This window comes from Leuciscus leuciscus (assembly GCF_965113295.1).
Source record: "Leuciscus leuciscus genome assembly, chromosome: 5".
In the NCBI taxonomy this organism is placed as follows: Eukaryota; Metazoa; Chordata; class Actinopteri; order Cypriniformes; family Leuciscidae; genus Leuciscus; species Leuciscus leuciscus.
This window is the reverse complement of record NC_138729.1, coordinates 18,437,297-18,456,877: the sequence shown is the minus strand read 5'-3', so window position 1 is coordinate 18,456,877 and position 19,581 is coordinate 18,437,297. Positions and strand designations below refer to the sequence as shown.

The 19,581-nt window shown below is 37.1% G+C and overlaps 2 protein-coding genes across 15 annotated transcripts in view; one reads left to right on the top strand and one right to left on the bottom strand.

Annotated features, from left to right (window-relative positions):
* The first annotated feature begins 107 nt into the window (after positions 1 to 107).
* Positions 108 to 6,239, top strand: LOC309498291 (uncharacterized protein). 3 transcript variants are annotated; one of them, XM_082168914.1, is made up of 5 exons: positions 108 to 435; positions 522 to 620; positions 1,512 to 2,036; positions 2,390 to 2,620; positions 2,732 to 6,239. In XM_082168914.1, exons 1-5 carry the CDS (start codon positions 429 to 431, stop codon positions 4,456 to 4,458), a joined length of 2,589 nt encoding a protein of 862 aa, XP_082025040.1. In that variant the 5' UTR covers positions 108 to 428; the 3' UTR covers positions 4,459 to 6,239. The 3 variants fall into 3 exon arrangements, with proteins under 3 accessions (XP_082025040.1, XP_082025041.1, XP_082025039.1); XM_082168915.1 differs by lacking the exon at positions 108 to 435 and having other exon boundaries at positions 442 to 620; positions 2,774 to 6,239; XM_082168913.1 differs by lacking the exon at positions 108 to 435 and having other exon boundaries at positions 442 to 620.
* LOC309498287 (potassium channel subfamily T member 1-like) overlaps positions 4,848 to 19,581 on the bottom strand; it is a 90,144-nt gene continuing 75,410 nt past the window's right edge. For 5 of the 12 annotated variants that reach the window (XM_082168907.1, XM_082168899.1, XM_082168898.1 and 2 more), the window contains 12 exons: positions 17,667 to 17,839; positions 17,060 to 17,131; positions 16,834 to 16,968; positions 16,558 to 16,669; positions 15,825 to 15,926; positions 14,202 to 14,285; positions 13,663 to 13,791; positions 13,369 to 13,389; positions 11,990 to 12,281; positions 10,676 to 10,738; positions 8,385 to 8,469; positions 4,848 to 7,340 (listed from right to left, as the gene is read on the bottom strand). In XM_082168907.1, coding sequence (XP_082025033.1) covers positions 7,223 to 7,340; positions 8,385 to 8,469; positions 10,676 to 10,738; positions 11,990 to 12,281; positions 13,369 to 13,389; positions 13,663 to 13,791; positions 14,202 to 14,285; positions 15,825 to 15,926; positions 16,558 to 16,669; positions 16,834 to 16,968; positions 17,060 to 17,131; positions 17,667 to 17,839 — 1,386 coding nt within the window. In that variant the 3' untranslated portion in view covers positions 4,848 to 7,222. The remainder of the gene's footprint in view (positions 7,341 to 8,384; positions 8,470 to 10,675; positions 10,739 to 11,989; positions 12,282 to 13,368; positions 13,390 to 13,662; positions 13,792 to 14,201; positions 14,286 to 15,824; positions 15,927 to 16,557; positions 16,670 to 16,833; positions 16,969 to 17,059; positions 17,132 to 17,666; positions 17,840 to 19,581) is intronic. The other 7 variants (XM_082168900.1, XM_082168903.1, XM_082168904.1 and 4 more) reach the window with 3 other exon arrangements.

Below are 19,581 nucleotides of genomic sequence, written 5' to 3'. Positions count from 1 at the left end.
TTGACATTCTCATCTTTCTTCCACTTAATTTTTTAACACCTCTTGCTTTATACAGTAATTGCGCTTTGCCTCATTCAGTAATGCATATTAGTATAAAGTGTTAAACATTGTACAACATTTTTCATGTAATATTTTGGTAGTTGATAAACTTTTATATCAATAGCTTTATTGTCATTGGGTGATTGCAAGAAAAGATTGTAGTTTAATTTCTGGGGGTCTCGTGATGGGCGTCTCAACTTCTGCGAACTGGAACACTGCGGGCCGTGCTTCATCGACAAGAACTGTATCCTTGACAGACCACTGATGACACATTTGTATCGTGGCAACTGGCAGTTTATCCTCAGCGGGGGACTCAGGTCAGGCATTCGGTGGACTGATGGTCATTAGACGGGAACTCTGAAGACATTTGTTATTTGCTGTTTTTCAGTATGCACGGTGAGTATTATTGCACTTCGATTTAATGTTGGCTTCAAAAGCAACCAAATTGTGATATAAACAGATGTTTCTCTTCTTCTGCCTAGCTCTCTTTATTTTTGTGACGTTCCAGTGCATACATGAAGCATGGAGTCAGTCCTGTATACCAACAAATACAGACTATGTTTGCAAGGAGATTCCAAAAGGTAGGATGGTCTGAAGTCACTTGATATTCATAAAATGAATGTGCGGTTACACTTTATTTTGATGGTCCCGTTCAGACATTCTGTTGACTAGAAGTAATCTTACATCTACATGTCAGCTAACTCTCATTAGAGTATTAGTAGATGGTCAAGTAGGGTTAGGGTTAGTAGAATAAGTTGACATGTTACTTGCGTTACTTGTAGTCAGTTGAATGTGTGTTGGGGGACCGTCACAATAAAGTGTTAGCAGATATTAAGCAGACAGTCTACTAATACTCTAATGAGAGTTAGCTTACATGTAGGTGCAACGTTACTTAGACTCAACAGAGTGTCTAAAGGGGACCATCAAAATATAGTGTTACCAATTATGCTTGTTATCTGCCAGAGAATACAAGTCAAGTAGGTCAGATAAGTGTCGACTCAATATTTTCAAAGTTTTAAATAAAGACAGACTTTTTTTTTTTTTTTTTTAAGAAAATACTATTTTAGTCTTTCTACTTCAAAATGTCATGTTTAATTCAATTACTTGATATTTGTTACTTGATATTACAAGTAATTATTTGTGAAATGACCAATGATAAGCTCCTGAAAGGACACCAAAAAAAAAGTACCACAGAAGTGATCCATACGACTCATGCACTATATTCCAAGTCTTCTGCAGCCATTCAGTTTTACGACTGAAAGTGGTTATTCACTGGAAATCCTGCTTGAGCCCTGGTCACCATTGACTTTCATTATTTGGTAAAGTGCAGTCTGGACATTCTTCTCAACATATCCTTTTGTGTTCCACAGAAGAGTCATAAAGGTTTCAAAGTAAATTATTTTTTAGATGAACTATCCCTTTAACAGGAGTTTCAGATTTACATATTTCTATTTCTTTTTCTTTCTTTCTAGGTTATCCTGCTGGCTTGACCTCTGTGATTATCTTTACGAATGGTTTAGGAGAAATCAACTTGTCCATGTTTAACAGCACAAATCTGACCTCTGTGAACAGTCTGACTATGGCACAACAAGGTGTCACAGCAATAGGGCCGCAAACCTTTAATAAGTTTCAGAACCTCAAAACTCTTAATTTGGACGGTAATCTTCTTTCCCAAGTCTCGTCAGACTGGTTTAGCCATCATTCTGCACTTGAGGCACTCAGACTGTCAAATAATAAAATCACTACACTGGATCACAATTCTCTTGAAGGGCTGTCCAACCTGCTCATGCTGGATTTGTCTCAGAACCAGATTCACACTATAACCCAGAATAGTTTTATCAGTCTTAGTAAACTGAGGCAGTTAAACCTGTCTAACAATCAATTGACATATTTGAGTGCGGATTTGTTTCTTCCACTTAACGGCACAAATATGCGTTTGGATGGAAATCCCTGGGACTGCTCCTGCTCTGTGAAGGACTTTGCCAAATACCTGAGAGGTATACATTAATTTCCATCTCATACTTAATCTAATGCATCAGAAATATCCAATATAACATTATAAGCAAAGAAAACATGTATCATCACCTTATCCTCATTCCATTTTGTTGTCCAAAAGAAGAGTTTTGAATTGTAATATTTTACAATATTTGTGTTTTTACTGTATATTTGATCAAATAAATTACTGTATTTTTTCATAAAATAAATGCCTTGGTGAGCATGAGAGACATTTCAAAAACCATAATCTTACAGACTCCAAACTCTACATGAATAGTGTACATGAGGCTTATGATAGATCATTTTCATTTTGGGGTGAAACTGGATTTTAAATGACTTTCAAACATGTATGCAGGTCTGCAGAATGCCTCGCTGCTGGAGAATGAGATGTTGGTGTGTTGTAACAACCCTCCTGCGCTGAAAGGTCAGCCAGTGTGGCAGGTACCAGAGTGTGAAACCCCCACAACCATGGGTCCTCCTAACACTACGAGTTGTATTAATTCAAGCCTTACCACTGGAAGTCCTGCCACTGTAATTACAAACAAACCTCTCACAATTGGACACTCAACATTAATCATTTTAATTGGTATGTAGATTTATTGCCTTACCTTAGCCCCCAGTTGGGTAACTTTCATGTATTGTAGCTTCTGTTGGGTTACAGTTTGTTGTGAATGACTAACCTTTTATTATTAACCAGTGGTACTGTGTGCCCTGGTACTTGTCATTTGTGTCCTTTCAGTACTGTACCACAGGAAACGAGAAAGGAAACATCGACAGGCCGTAAAACCTTCTTCAGAGAGATCAGAGATTATACAGGCCAGTGAAACAACTGCAAAGAGCAACCGAGAGGAAAACAGAAAAGTGAAATCTGAAATTGCTGATAAAACGCAAATTGCTACAAGAGAGGTCTTACTGAGGACAAACCAGATGGTGGTTGGAGATGAGAAGTTATCACAGATTTACCATATTTATTCATCAAGGACATATGAAACTAGAGAACCCATTAAACGTGTGAGCTCCGCCGGGCCGGTCCTCTGCAGGACACAGATGTTTGCTAAACAGATTGAAGCAGAAGTGGCCACAGAGGAAGTTGGGGTGATGAATGATGAGTATTTCAATGGATGGATGACCTCAGAAAAAGAAAAAGACAATCTGAATATGAATATTGAAGAGGCGGAAAAGTTGGAAGACGGAAAAAACATTGCAAACGAGGAGAGTGATGGATTCACTGATGAGTTCAGTAACACCTCAGACACTCTGGAATCACACATGGAAAGCCTTCGAGAGGAAAATGAAGATACTGATAAGAGTGTTAAAGCTGGAACAAGTGTAGACAAAGATGTTCCTCAGAATGGTGTGGAGATTGACTTGTTGGAAGACCTGAATGAGTTGACCGTTGGAACAGGAAGAAGTCAAGATATTCTCCAGGTAAATCATGTGACATCCCAGTCTGAGGAGAATGCTGAGAAACTGCCTTACCTCACGATTGGTGCTGATCCAGAAAATCAGACTTCTGTGGTCGATCAGAACACTGCTAAAGTTACATCTGGACCTTCGAGACCCATTCGGCGGGTACTGACCTGGCCTCCGACCGCGGTCCAGTGGAAGAAGCAGTGGGCTCAAAATCAGCAAGTCCTCAACGTGTTTCCCAAACTAATATTTGTAACCGGTTGCAGGCATGAAATCAGACCATTTCATCCCAGGATTTCTCCTGCAACCCTCCCAACCGCCCCACATTTCAATGCACTGGAGTTTCTGCCAGATATCACAGCCCCAATGGAAGATGTCAGAGTCGCTACTGATGAGGACACTTACAGGGCAAGTCTTGAGTCATCCACTCAAAAATTCCAGCATTTCACTGCACAAGAACACTTCACTAATGCTAATAAATCACTGAGGGAAGATGGCAGAATTTTTACAAATGAGGAAACATGGAGGTCAGATCTTGAGTCGACCATGTTCTCCGACTTATCTTTTAAAAACTCGCCTATCGAAGAAAGTGAGGTCTGCTCTGAATTGTTCAGCATTTTTAATCCATCATTTGGTGGCAGCAAGTCAAAGCCTGCTGCCAGAGAGGAGATAAACAACAAGGATTACATGGAGGAAATGCAGAGCGTGAAGAAAAGGACACTCCGAGATCACCAGAGTGAGCAGGTTGCATCAGAATTCCAGAAGCAGTCCAGGAGAGATGAGAAAGCGGCACCAAGTGCTCATAGAGACCAGCGGCGGGGTCAGGTGTGTAATGACTCTGGCTCAAGAGCGCCCCCTTCAGGTGGTTCTCCAAAAGATGACAGCCTCTTGATGGGGAATGAGTACACCTTTATAGACCTGCTACATGAAGTGGTGGAAAATCATGGGCGCTGGACTCGAGACCGATGGAGACAAACACAAAAAAAAAAACTCAAGCTCAAACAGAGTCGTTAGGCACTGGAAAGATATACAGTATAAAAACATGATTGATTTCACAAGATTTTTTCCCCAAGCTGATCTGGTGTATGTGCCACATTTGGAAAAATATGTACATTTATATTTTTAAAAATGACAAATGTTATGATCTTAAAATAATAATCTGTTCTTCAGCTCTATAGGCGAAACCGGCAAAACAAAAATACTGCAAAATATGACACACTGTTGGATATGGTATGTAAAAATATCAACTGCAAATTTTTTTTTTTTTATAACAGACTAGTACAAACATTTGGACTTTTTACTGCATCATTAAATGTAAAGTAAAATGTGTTAAATCAGGTTTATACTATGATTTATACATCAATAGAGTTATAATATCCATTGGTTGGAAAAACTGTCACGTCTCTGGCTGCATGCAGCATTTATTGATTCATTCTTACATGTTAGTACAGACTTCATTTAAGAACTTGTACAAAATTTAGAAGTTTATGTATTGTTCAGTACAATCCAAAAACAGGAGCCAGCAAATGTAAACATGGGTCTCGACACATTTGGCAAGATTAGGACATGCATGGTCCATGTTTTCTATAACTACTGAAAAATAAAACAAAGAAATTTTGTAAATTACAACAGCTGTGATCAGCTGGTCAAGATATATTTAAATCGTAGGGAACTAGTAAAAATAGAAGAAATCTGCAAGCTGTTATTTTGAACATGCACATTATGCATATCCTTTCCAAAAAATCAGTGACCGGTGGACAGAATGTAGGTGACATCTTAACACAAGCAGTAAAACATGAACATAGTCTGATTTACTGTACAGTATTTCAAGTAACATGTCAAGGGATGGTAAAACCGGACCCTTAGTAACACCCCTTTAAACTACTGACAGGTCTTGGAGCTATGCTATTAGCAATAAATAAACTGATATGCTAGATCAATGGAAGCAAAATAAGGCAGAAAACATCATAAATACACAATTCTGAAATATGTTAAACACAATAGCTACAATGATTTCCCTGTTTCGTCACTTTCATTGTCATCTCACATTTCCTTATGGAGACAGACAGGTAAGTTATATGAGAGGTATTCAAACTTAGCTACTTCGAGCAAAGTGGGCATTCATATCTTCTGTATAATGAAAGATGAATACGTCTGTCTGTTGAAATAATAGAAAGATTAAAAACAAAAGCAGCTTTTCATGATAGATTGAAATGTCAGCTCCATATTTTCTGCTAGAAATGGCAATGGAATACAGAAGCACGTCTTGATACAGAGGGCAAAGAAAAAAATTGAAATATATCAATATAATCCAAAAATACAATATAAATAACTTTTTCGAGCCATTATTTCACCTTTTAAATTACTCGTAAATTGGTTTAATTTATGTAAAATGTATTGTGAAATGCTAATTTAAAAAAAATGTTTTCTTATGTAGTTTAAAGGGTTACTATGTACTGCACTGTCAACAGAGCTTTGTGCAATAAAATCGGCAACTCCAAATGATGTAGGGGTTAATTCAAGGTGATTGGGACACTTTTTCCAAGTCATTTCAATTTAATGTCATCTGTTTGTCTGCCTAGATAGATTTTTTTTTTTTTTTTTTTTTTTTTTAAATGAGCAGTAGCAATGTACATTTTGCAAAAACTTAAATACAGGTGCTGTTGTAAAAAGAAAACAAATGGGGAAAAAAACACTTGGTAGCTTTGAGAAATGTCACTGAAAACGAATGTCTTCTATTGCATCTACCATTATCTTTTGTATAACCCAAAAATAAATTCAGTTTGACATCAAAACTTTTTCAACACTGATCGTGTGTATAGTATACCATTTGGCATCTCTTCAATTACACCTAATCAAGATCCATGCAATAGCCTATGTATGATGCACTTGAAGCACAGTTGGCTTGTGCAGTTCAGTTCCTGTGAATCTTCATGTTTGCTGTTGAAGTGGTTCCATTTTTTGCTGTAAACTTAAAATCGTATGGCGATGAACTTTACGTTCTGTTCTCGTCCCATGTAAACTGGTAAATGATCACACTTGTAGTGATAACTGACAATTAACAGTAAATAATCATGGCGTTTAAGATTTAGCTAGGGATTAGCTTTTCAAACTTCAAACGTAAAACTGTGCTTTGAGGACGAAATCACAACAAAATACTGTGAATACTAAGAGGTCACTGATCATGTAAAAGAATAAGTGACTAACTTATATATGTACAAATATGTGTACTATATGTGCTATATATGTTCAAAAAAAATAGCACTGATGTAAACTAATTCTGTTCAATATCATACTGAAACCCCTCACATGTATTACAGGGCAGTATCCAGTGTTCTGGTCCACTCAGGTCAGCTGACTGATGTAATAGTTGTTTCTTTCTGCTGTCTTTAGCTGCCCTCTTCAGTACTGCTTTACCTACGGTTTCTGATATACACTGCCCTATAAATCCAAAGTGCTTGGACAGCCTGTTTGGTCCAAAGTGATTCGCACTGAGCCAAGTCTCAAATACAAAAATGTAATAACCAGTCACACTCAGAGAAGTCTGAAATGTGCCACGAGATTCTACATGTCTGTGTGGTAGAAAAGAGGAATCTGTAAATTGTTTCAATGGAACAGTTAAAGCCGTTTGGCGTGGTTGGGCAGCTTGGGTTGTCAGTGTGTTGGCACATGGGTCGTATCTGTGTGGTTGGTTGTGTGTCCTGACGCTCTTCATGCAGACTGTAGCAGCTCAAGGCGAAGGAGGGAGGGAAGTAGGGTTAAAGAGAACTTCCGGTTCTTACAGATGGGTCTCGTCCCTCGTTTCAGCTCCATAGTCTTGCCGTAGCTTCCCTCCTGCTGGAGCCCCTGGGAGATTGTCAGGGACGTGTGCCAGCGGGTCAGAGCGGATGATATAGCTACGGAAAGGTGGAAATCAAATTGTACGGTTAAAAACCAGCCAGCTAGACCCAGCACAATGTTTAAAATCAAATGCCGATTCATAATGAAAGTCAGGTCCATCACAAAATGTTGAAAAAATTTAATAAAAACCAACGTCAAAGTGTAATTGCAAAAATAACTCGATTTGTATATGTTCTGTAGAAAACAGATATATGCTTAGCAATGCAAAACTCACCATCACAGTATCTTAGGAGTTCAGAGTGTTAGCATGTTGCCATATTGATAAGGTTCTGGATGGTTGCTAGGGTTTTATGGGTAGTCTGATCACTTTGAGATGTAATAGCTCAATAAGCTGGACAATTTAAGGTATTGTTCATGTTTTGTTGCACAAATTATGTGGGACAATATACAAATATAAAAACTTAGTGTTAAGGGTTGGTTCAAACAGGCAGTCCCGCCCCAAACTCATGCAAGAAGGTAATATGATGGGGGGAAAAAATGCATAGTGTCTTTTTACACTAAGTGCAAATGTCCCGTCTTCTTCGCAAAGGCTTTTTATACTAACTTCGCCCATCACTGTCTGGTTGAGCCAGACAAAATTACAAAAAGAAACCAATCCGGTAACAAGAACAGTGCCGTGGAGAGTGGCAGAACCTGATTTCACCAAGTACAACATGTTCCAGGAACAACATTCCAATTAACCAATCAGATTTAATCAAGTTTACAGTTTGTCAAGTTTAGGCTTACAACCAGGGTAGGTGCTTCTACCTCAGTGTTATTCGCTTATAGTTTCCCTCTGATTTTAGGGATAACTAATGGTTAGGGTTTAGTTTAGGGGTAGGGATAGAGATAGGGTTATGATTACATTTTCAGACAGGAATGTTGTTCTAGGATCAACAAAATTCGTTGACCCAGGAACGTCTAACTTGGCAAAATTAGGACGGGCTGGAGAGTGAGGATAGTCGATTTAGCTTTTGACGCGACCGACCTGAAATTGAATACTTTTTTTGTTGATCCCATTCTTCTCCTTATTGAAATCAGCTTTAATATCTGACACTTACACAATATCATTGAGCTCTAGAATGGTGTCCGGAGGAGGGTTTATCAGCACATACGACAACGTATTCTGATTGTCATTCATTTCATCTGCAAGAGAAACAAAACACAACATCACTGTCGTACTTAACCTGTATCAGTTCTTAATAGCCAAAAACATTCATGTGACACAGTTCTGATCAATTATCTTTAACATTTATCTCTATCCCTACTCCCTATTATAAATAATGATACTTCTCGATACTGTTGAGTTGAGTCAGAATAGCCAACAAAAGTAGGGAAATATATTCAATAAAATGTCAAAAGGGGAGGCAGTTGTGTAACCCCACAGTGTTACGATTTTGTAGGCTGGGTTTCTGAGGCTTTGTTGTATTTTACCTGCTTGTAAATGACTGAGAAGTGTGAACCTTTGCAGTTCTGGAAATAAGGAGACTCAAGACTGGGACAAAGTGTCTCTGCTTCTCCAAACCCACCTGTTTGAGCCACTTATAGTGCCAGGCCAGGTAAAAGAGAGAGAAGGGCTAACCGTTACTGACAGGGCATGGCTGCATTTACGGAACGCCCATGCAACCACAAGCGCTCCTCATGCGCGGAAACATGCAGACAGGGTCCGCATCCACCCACAAATTCAATATTTCCATCCATATACTGCATCATAATCACAGCCGACCCCATAAATGTTGCTCGGTTGCCATGCTAACACACAGGCCAAAGTCATCAAACAGTGAGACTGACACACACACAGATATAAGCATGCTTAGAAGATCTGTCAGGCCCACCAATCTAAAGGCTCGACCAATCAGAGTGAAGCAAAAAACATTAGTAGTGTGGGATTGGGAGGAGTCAATATTGAAATGCAAATTAAATAATTATACCAATGGGAAACCCAAGTACTTCTTACTTCTCCCAGTATCACCCCGTTAAAAAAATAAAAAAACAAAAACAATGCTGTAGATCAGTGCAAGCAGACTTATAAGTGTGCACCTAAATACCTGCACTAGGTGGACCCTTCCGACAAAGACTGAATGCTTTCTACTCCACTCTGTCCAAACATCCTGGAATCAAAAGCCCTCACTCATCATGTCTTAAATCAATGCTCATATGCCAGTGAGTACCTGCAGTACCCTCTGTCATGTTAGTACCCTCTTCAGTTCGTACCAGAGGAGAAAAAGACAACTACATCACTAATTTAACTATTAAATCAGACTTCATTATTTCATAAAACAGGTCAGCACTGCTGTCAAATGACATTGTTGTTCAGGAGCATGTTTTTGCAAGCATAATGAGACAATGTTAGGTGCAATACTGCTGATTTGGGTATAAAAAAATATATAATTTAACATGAAAATTGTGATTAATAGCAATGTGAAAAATGCAGTGTCTGTAAATGCTGTATATTACATCCACACATAGTCTATGCAGGATGAAGTTACAGACTTTATTTAGAATTGTATTTAATTCATAATAAAATGCTACACTTTTTTTGCATTTATGTATATGTACGGAATAATGTACAGCCATGATCGCAAAATGATCATGATCAGGATGGGTGAGAAAAAGCTAAAGGCTTTTATTTTGCAATGCTGACTGGCTGACTGTGCATTATACAGCTTATTACACAGCTACTTAAAAAAATGGATGTGGAACATTAATTTCAGTTGAAACGACTTGAAATGTTTTCATTGTACATGACCATTTAGAATAAAGTATTCCAGTGTTCTGCTGTGTAATAATAATTATACATAAATGCAAATTCGAATATAAAAATAACATAAGTTGGCTTTACAGATAAGCGCAAGGGTCATTTCTAAATCATACTGGTTTTGTCCAGCGTCATTATAATGTCAATAGCCAGCAGTTTCCTGTAGTCTGTTTTTAATAAGATAAGAGGAAGGCTCATGGGACACAGACTAGCCTACTGATGTCATCTGGAAAAAATGTAAAAACAGGAGGACTGCAGGCAGCAGGCTTCAGACATATTCATGTAGCTTTAGTAAGAAACTGTCCTGCCAGGAAAATTTAAGAATCAGGTACTTAAGAATTTAAGAATCAGGTACTTTAAAAATGTGCATATATGACTTTTTAATCTAAAAGAAAACGAAACAAAAAGGCATATTGGTGCTTATCCTATTAAATACAGACTGCTGATGCTGTTTCAATTAATGTCACTGGACAAATTGAGCAGTGGAGTTTCCTATTAACATCTCCAGAACATCAGGTTTCATTCAGCTCATGAATCAAGTGACTTGTTCTACATATCCTATACTACAGGAACAGTGTTGTTGAGTGGATTTACCTTGCAAATATCCTAGATTTACTCGGTTCATCACATCACTTGCGGTTAAATTAGCTACGTCCTCTACAGCGTGCAGGGAAAAGGCCAAAGTAGAAAGAGATAAGAAAGAAAAGGTCAAGCAAGCAGCTCAGAAAGCAGCACTTTATAGTAAGAGAAAGATCAAGAAAAATTCATCATGCAAAAAAACACATTCTCAAAATTTCATTAATATTACTTTATACTATTATGGTTTATATTAGTTATAGGACTATACAATGTCATTACTAACATAACACTATGGTTTACATCTCATTTTTAAAGATGAAGTGTGTAATTTCTGTGTAAATGGGAAAAGAACTAGTATATATATATATACACACACATTTTTTATGTAAACGCAAACTTATGTTAGATGCGATTAATCGCGATTAATCAATCTGACAGAACTAGTTTTAACATAAAAAAATTACACACTTCGCCTTCAGTTTTCAACAGTATTTCTCAGAGTTGATTAGTGAAAATCAGAGAATGATTTTTTGCAACATGGAGGATGGAAAGTGAGTAGTAAGAAGTTTCTAGAAAGGTGAATATAGAATAAAAGACCAGGCAGGACATACAAAACAGCAGTTGTCGCTGGTTAGCTCTGGCCATTCAAATGACCGCCTATCCTTCAACAATAAATCATATTCATCATGACGCTATACAACCCACCTGCTATAATATGGGAACATCTATGATATACAGTGAGGTCCAACAGGTTGAGACTACTGAGAAATATTTTTTTAATAAATTATCAAATAAAAGTACAGATGGTCAGATGTTCTTGCTTTCATTGAAGCTCAAGACATTCTATAGATCATCTCAAAACATGCTGGAGAACATGATCATTAGGTTTGAAACAAACGTGTGGACTTCATGCAGAAATGTAGATAATCATTAAAAAAATGAATTGTGCTCAAAGTGATATGTCGATTACACAACAGGAATATTTTCACTAGTGGTTTGAGACTATTGGACTCCACTGTAGTAACATTTTAACATTAAGATCTCTGCCCTTATGCGATGATTAATAATAAAGGCATGTAATATTTCACTCCTCTTTCTGTTTGTAGTTTTCCTGTGATCCCTGATAAAGGATGTTTCATAAGAATAATGATTGATGCAGTGGACACAAGGGGACACAATGATTTACAAAGAGAAACACTGTGAAAACAGATCTCCACCATAGTACATTTATGACACAAGCGTCAAAAAGACATCAATGCAAGGGGTTCTACATCTTCTGTATTTTAGTAGGCACAAATGGAAATACTCACTTGCCCTTGTCAAACTCACCGTATCCCACAGTGGGCAGCCCCAAGTGCTTCATGCGGTTCTTCACCAGCTCTGACAGCTCCTGTCTCTCGGAGCGCCGGTACAGGTTCAGGCGCTGTTGATTGATGCGTTCGGCTCGACTGGGTGGTTTAGTGTTTTTCCTGCTCAGCCGTCTCGCCCACTGCATGCTCTTCTTCCGCAGGAGTGGGTGCTCTGATTGGTCGCTCCCTGTGGAGTTTCTGTGGGCGGTTTTCTCTTTCCAGGATTCCCTGCGGTCCCGCGGGTCCTCACAGTCCTCCATAGACACCTGAGACTGGTCAGCATGGCAACAGGTTGTCAATAGGTTAACAATGTTTAAAGTGGTGGGCTGACGTTTTCATTGTCTGAGGGCTGAAGTCATTATGTTGTACTTTTTTGTATCCGTTTATTAGCATTTGAACCACTTTACTCTGTTAAAGTGCACTAAGTAATGACATATATTTTAGCTGTCTCTAATTCAAAAAAAAATATTTTGTCAAATCAACTTAGATAATTAATGTGGTTCACATAACATTATATTTAGAGTTTCTGTTGATTTAACCAATCTCCTTATATTAACTACATTTTTTAATTTCAACGAACTCAAAATTGTACTAATTTTTTAAAAGTTAAACCAACAATATATATTTTACAGTGTGATATGAGCCTTGTTTAAGGTACAGTCATGTTCTAAATGTTGGTGTCAGTAAGATATATTTTTTTATTAATACTTGTATACAGCAAGGACGCATTAAATTGATCAATGTTAACAGTAACGACATTCTATTTGCTTGAACTTTATATTCCTCAAAAAATCCAGAAAAAAAGTATCCTGGTTTCCACCAAAACTATTAAGCAGGACAATTAATAATAATAATGGTGATGCTTAATAAATTATTAATTAAATAATTTGTGAAAGTTAATTCACTTCAAGTTATATCGCAATACTGATCATTTTCTTTTATCAAATTGCAGCCTTGGTGAGGATAAGAGAATACATGAAACATAAACAAATCTTACTGACCCCAAACTTGTAGTGAAAGTCAATCTGATGTTTTAGCATAAAAATAATAATATTTTTTTATTAATAATAATTGTAATTATTTGATTTGACTTCAGTGCAGTTGTAATGAAGAAACAATGATTTAATTATGGAAACAACATTATAATGTTGCTTCTTTTTTTGGTTAAGAAAACTACTTAATGCACCTTTAAATAACTCCACTCACATTACAAAAAAAAAAAAAATTCAATTATATAGATTACCAGTAACATATAAAGAGCAAATGACACAGGACAGACAATGAGCCATTGAAACATTGCATAATTCCATTAACATATGAGAATGTGTTTGAGAAATGGGGTGAAGTCTGCATTCTTACCTCTTTACAAACCTCCTTATACTTGAAAGAGCAATAGTTGTGAATGATCAAAATGAGAAATGATTAGCACAAGGATTTCACAAGCTTCAAGTCACAACACAGTTCATAAGGCAGCCAGCAAAGCCATGATTTAGCCCAAAATAAAGCTGTAAATCTTCAACACTGCACAAGATCAAGTAAAGGCACAGTGACAGATCTAATCTGCTGTGCAAGCGTCTGGAGCTGCATGGACCGTGTAAAGCGTATTTATCCGTGTCTGAATGCTCTGATCTCTTCCTCTTAATCTCATCTTACCTCCGAGGAAGAGAACATGTGAGATTCAGTGCGGTATATCCCAATGGGGATTTCTGCACTAGATGAACACAGCTTCTGGAATAGTCTTCCATACGTCCGGATCCATAAGTCCTCTTCCGATACCTTCATCTGTTTCAAAAGTGAATGGTGAAGCTTATTAACATGCAGGTCAAATTTGACTAAACTAAGCTAAAAATATATATAATAATTAAACTTGATATATATATACATATATACTTCATATATAGTATAAGCTGATTTTGGCCTGAAATATAACATTTCGTGGGAGTTTTAATGAGAGTCGTCCATCATGTTACATACTAATCTGCCTTTAAAACTTGTGATGTTATTTTTACACCGTCTGTTTCAATTCAACACTCCTGTCAGCGCCAACAGATTTGTGGGTGGGCAAGTTCAAATAACCAGCTTTGTGCATTTTAACTCAAACAATAGCTTGCATAATGCATCACGCACTGATGCTAGACATACTGGCTGCTGATGGTGTGTGTGGGTGCGTTTTTGTTTGCGGTTACACTTACAGCACACAGGTAGCCAGAGCCAGGGGTGGTGTCTAGACCCAGCAGAAGTCTTGCAATGAGAATCATGTAGTCCTTCACAAAAGACTAGAAGATAACACAGAAACGATATATAAACATAGAAACAGTCCCCAGAAAGCACACAGATGATCTCCAGACCTCACACAATCAATAAAGGCTCTATAGAGACTCAATGCCTGAGGGGAGCAAAACCTACTGCAAATGCCACTCAATGTTCTCTGCTTCTATCTGCCTCACAGAAAGGTATCAGCCTTCATGAGTATCAAATGTGTAGAGATACAAAAATAAACTGCAATAAACTAATGTACACTCAACGGTTAGAGAATACTCATAACGCACTGTGAGGGTCGTGCTGAATGAATTCCCGCGTCTCACCAGAAGATGGCGCCCGCAGCTGAATCATCTATTCATCCATTTTCCAAACTGCTGTGGGTACATCTTAATACCATAAAGGTATAAATTCCTTTTTGATCGATTATTCAATTGTTTAATAAGGTTTAAACATGCTTATTTCCATGACAGGGTTCAATATAAATCTTTTCATTACTACTGAGCTGCCAGTTTATTTTCAAATGATTATTAAACAGCAACAAACTGTGAAAAGGCGGCAGCCCTTGCGGCGCATTCAGCGTCCAAATCCACTCACTCTTCAAGTGAACTGTATTAGTGGACTAATGTAGGGAATAGTGAATGAGGGTATAGAGGGGCGATTTCGAACACAGCTTATGACTGACTGCTCATCAAGTTATGTTTCGTTCATAATTGTTTTCTGTGTCTCTATGGTCAAAACATAGTACCAAATTAATGAATGTATATACTTTTCTACGATGCTTACATTGCATCATTCATTGCTTACTTTGCTTACATTGCATCATTCTGTATATCAATAGTCATTATTGATATACAGAGTCATGTAGGCTACTCATTACTAATACCTTTACATTTTACTTCATACATTTTAATGTGGGAGTGGCAATGCAATATTCAGCAGCTGAACTTGAGTTTATTAACTTTTTATTAACTATATATATATATATATATATATATACATATATATACATACACACACACACACACATACACACATACACACACTAGAGTTCAAAAGTTTGGGGTCAGTAGAATGGTTTTGAAAGATGAGGCTTATGCACATCATCGTTGCATTTATTTAAGCAAAAATACAGTAATAAACAGTAATATTGTAAAATATTTAAAATAACTATTTAAAAATATTTTGAAATGTATTTTTTTCCTGGAAAACTACAAACATAGTGTCACATGATCCTTCAGATATCATTCTGATATGGTGTTGAAGAAACATTTATTTTTATTACATTTATCAATGTTGAAAATAATAATATATTTGAGGAAACTGTGACCGATTTTTTTCAAGATTATTTGATGAATAGAAATTCAGAATTTATTTGAAATAGAAATCTTTTGTAACTTTATAAATGTCTTTACAGTCACTTTTGATCGATTTAATGTGTCCTTGCCGAATAAAAGCATTAATTTCTTCGTACTGACCCCACACTTTTGAATGGTAATGTATTAGAATGCCTTTTGTACAGAATTAGCAGTATTTGCATCTGATCTATTACTCACCTGGTAAAGTAGAGTGTCCAGCATACTAATACTGAACACTCTGCCTGCAGCGAATGGGAGGCGGAACATGAATGCCAGATTAGAGCCCTTATCTCTCTCTATCTGGAGAAAAGGGAAAAAGATCACGACAAAAGATTGATGGAACTTTCCACCGCTGATGATCTCAGATTTTGAGACCATCTGGAAATCTGTGATGCAGTATTATATTAGTTTCAGTATTTTCAGCCTTTTGAAGCATGCGATCATCACAAATAAATCATACTTAATAATCACTTGACAGATTCCTAATGGAACATGTCATAATAAATTCGTAGAATTCAAGCAAAGTTGTATCATAGAAAAGTTTGAAATGATATTATGTTAATGTTAGGCCTGGTTAGAGTAGTTAAATTGTTTACTGGCTAGGAAGTAAAATGATAAATTCTTAGTCCAAAAGTCTGAGATCACATTGACAATATGGGACTCAAAATGTAATTTAAATCTGAAAATAAAAATAATTTAGATTATTTCTGACTATTTCTAGATCATACAAGGTTTTACACAAACTCATGGAGCTCATGCAGCTTGAATTTAATCATCCTGAAATTCACATTAATTCTGCAATTCAACTTTTTACTCAAACTATAATTGATATTATAATTTGGAATAATAAAAAAATAAAAAAATAAAAAGCACGTCTCAGATGTTTGGACCCCAATGAAAGTCAAATGGCGTGGTTGTTAAGATATGAGACCTTTTCAAGTTTGGAGAGAGCCAGGGAGTAGCAGTCTTTGGCACGAAACTGCATGAATCTCATATTAGAAGGATGGGTTAGCTCAGTGATTATGCTGAGACTAGGAAACAACCTAGTAGAGGACACAATAACAGCAGAACAAAGGCAAAAGTGACGTTTTGCGGTGAAAAGTAATTAGTACCCAGTGCCATCATGTTTCCAGCTGATGCTAAAAAAGACATCAGCTTAAAGAAAAACAAACAACAACCAATTTGCTAAAGTTATTAATGTTCGTACCTGAACATGGTCTGCACATTGACTATGGTTTTAGCGTCTGCCATGTAGTCTTCCTCTGCACTCATAGTGCTCTCCTTATCCACCACCACCAGGTTATCAGCGTAGATGATGCCACACTGCAGTAAGTTATCCAGACTACGACAGAAACCAGCACAAAGCCACCATTCAGACTGGACTAAAGCCCATTTCAGGATGTGCACGTTTACTGAAATGTTTAAAGACCTACTTGTCTATTGTACCAGCCATGTAGTACACCATAGGGAAACAGCAGATGGCCTCAAGAAAGTGATTATCAGGCCTGGAAATGGAGAGGAAGAGCAGTTTAACAATGCTAATCCACTCACAGCTGCAGTTTTAAAGTTCTTAAAGGTTTGGCACTGGCAAACAACCGTATAAAAATGTATTAACGGAGTAAAAGCTTGTGCAAAATGTATGAGCAGGTAATTGCAAAAAGGATTTTGACATCTCCGAGTTGCCATGGAAACTCTGAGGAAGAATCTACAACGTGACGACAATTGTGTACACAATTTTGCATTACTCAAAGGAAGAATGTGTGGAGAATTATGAACATAACTCTTCTGAAAGTGTATAGCATTAGAGAACAAGATAATACATTAAGATTGACAGTAAACTGCAAATTGCTATCATTTCAATATACTTTAGAATGAGAAAACTCGATAAAGAAATATGCTTTTAAGCAGATATGCATGGAAGTGTTTTCAAGTGGTAAAGTCGGGGTTAAGTAATGCTTCAGCCTCCCTATCAAAGTCATCTAAAGTCATCACTATGAACATTAACATGCGGTGGGAAAAGTGATGAGGCAGCTCACTCACGGGTTATCCAACAGCAGCACAATGGGATTCAGCTCCTTCCGGGGTCGGTAATAGGCACGCAGAGGCACTATGAAGTTGTACAAGCCGTTTCCTGCTGTCTCAGCCGAAACGATAATCAACTTGTTCTTGAAACCATACGCCTTGGCATCTTCAAAACTATTGTGCCGACAACCCTGAATCAAACACAATTAAATAAATGATGGACCGGAATAAATTATGATAAGAGGGATCAGATTTAAATGCATAGAGGGATTTAGGCAGGCTATAAATAAATGAACATATAATGGCATTGATAGGTATAAATATTAATATTTAAACATAGAATATTGTTACACACTATTATGTTGCAATAATTAAATAAATAAAAGTACAATGAAATGAAAGCATTAATAAATAATCAAGAGATGAAATACGTTTATTTTTATGTCCAAAAGTGAAATACCATGTGAATTGTATCACATGGTACAATACACATGGTACACATACTCCAGTAAACTATGGAGTGCCGCAGGGATCTGTGTTAGGCCCTCTGTTATTTTCAATATATATGATGCCACTTGGAAATATTATAAGGAAACATGGAATTAGTTTCCATTGTTATGCTGATGACACTCAAATATATATTTCATCAAGGCCGGATGAAAACGCTAAATTTTCCAAATTGACAGAGTGTGTTAAAGATATAAAAGATTGGATGACGCGTAATTTTCTTTTATTAAATCCAGACAAGACAGAGGTAATACTTATCGGTTCAAAAAACCGCCCACAAAACCTCGCACAATACAACTTTAACATCATAGGATGTCCTGTTACTTTATCCTCTACAGTAAAAGACCTGGGTGTTATACTCGATTGCAACCTGTCTTTTGAAAATCATATTTCATATGTTACAAAAACAGCCTTTTTCCACCTTAGAAACATTGCTAAGCTACGTAATATGCTATCAGTTTCTGATGCAGAAAAGTTAGTTCATGCATTCATGACCTCGAGACTGGATTACTGTAATGCCTTATTAGCTGGTTGTCCTGCATCCTCAATAAACAAGCTACAGTTAGTCCAAAATGCCGCCGCTAGAGTTCTTACGAGATCAAGAAAATATGATCATATAACACCGATTTTATCATCACTGCATTGGTTACCTATAAAGTTGCGTATTAATTACAAGGTATTGCTACTGACTTATAAAGCCCTAAACGGCTTAGCTCCAGTCTATTTAACGGATCTTCTGTCGCCCTACAATCCATCGCGCTCTTTAAGATCACTAAATTCAAGGCTTTTGGTCATACCTAGGATATTCAGAACCACCAAAGGAGGGAGAACATTTTCACATTTGGCTCCAAAACTCTGGAATAGTCTTCCTGATACTGTTCGTTGCTCAGACTCGCTCTCCCAGTTTAAAACTAGATTAAAGTCGCATCTCTTCAGCCAGGCATTCATATAATCCCACAGTTCAAACTACAATCCGGCCTCTAGCTCATAAATGCCAGAGGAGAACTGGCCCCCGACTGAGCCTGGGTTCTCCCAAGGTTTTTTTTCTCCATTAGGTCACCTGATGGAGTTTTAGGACACCATTAGGTCACTTGATGGAGTTTTTCGGTTCCTTGCCACTGTTGCCTTTGGCTTGCTCAGTTGGGGATATTTTGGGGATATTTAATTTAATTTGATCAATCAATAAATTCCTCTTGAAACAAACTTTGTTGTATTATTTAAATGTAATACTGTGAAGCTGCTTTGATACAATCTGTATTGTGAAAAGCGCTATACAAATAAACTTGACTTGACTTGAATTAGGTCTAGAAATAAAATGAAATATGACCTGAAATACCTTAAACAGAATATGAAGTAAAGAAAATAAATATAATATGGAACTGAATGTACTACCCCATAACAATGAATTAAACTGAATCGGAATATC

Excerpts from the sequence above, each read along its gene's own strand:
- LOC309498291 (XM_082168913.1), top strand. The coding sequence starts at position 500 with ATGTTTCTCTTCTTCTGCCTAGCTCTCTTTATTTTTGTGACGTTCCAG. Across the intron at positions 2,037-2,389 it reads CTTTGCCAAATACCTGAGAG|GTCTGCAGAATGCCTCGCTG; the intron begins GTATACATTAAT and ends ACATGTATGCAG. Across the intron at positions 2,621-2,731 it reads AACATTAATCATTTTAATTG|TGGTACTGTGTGCCCTGGTA; the intron begins GTATGTAGATTT and ends ATTATTAACCAG.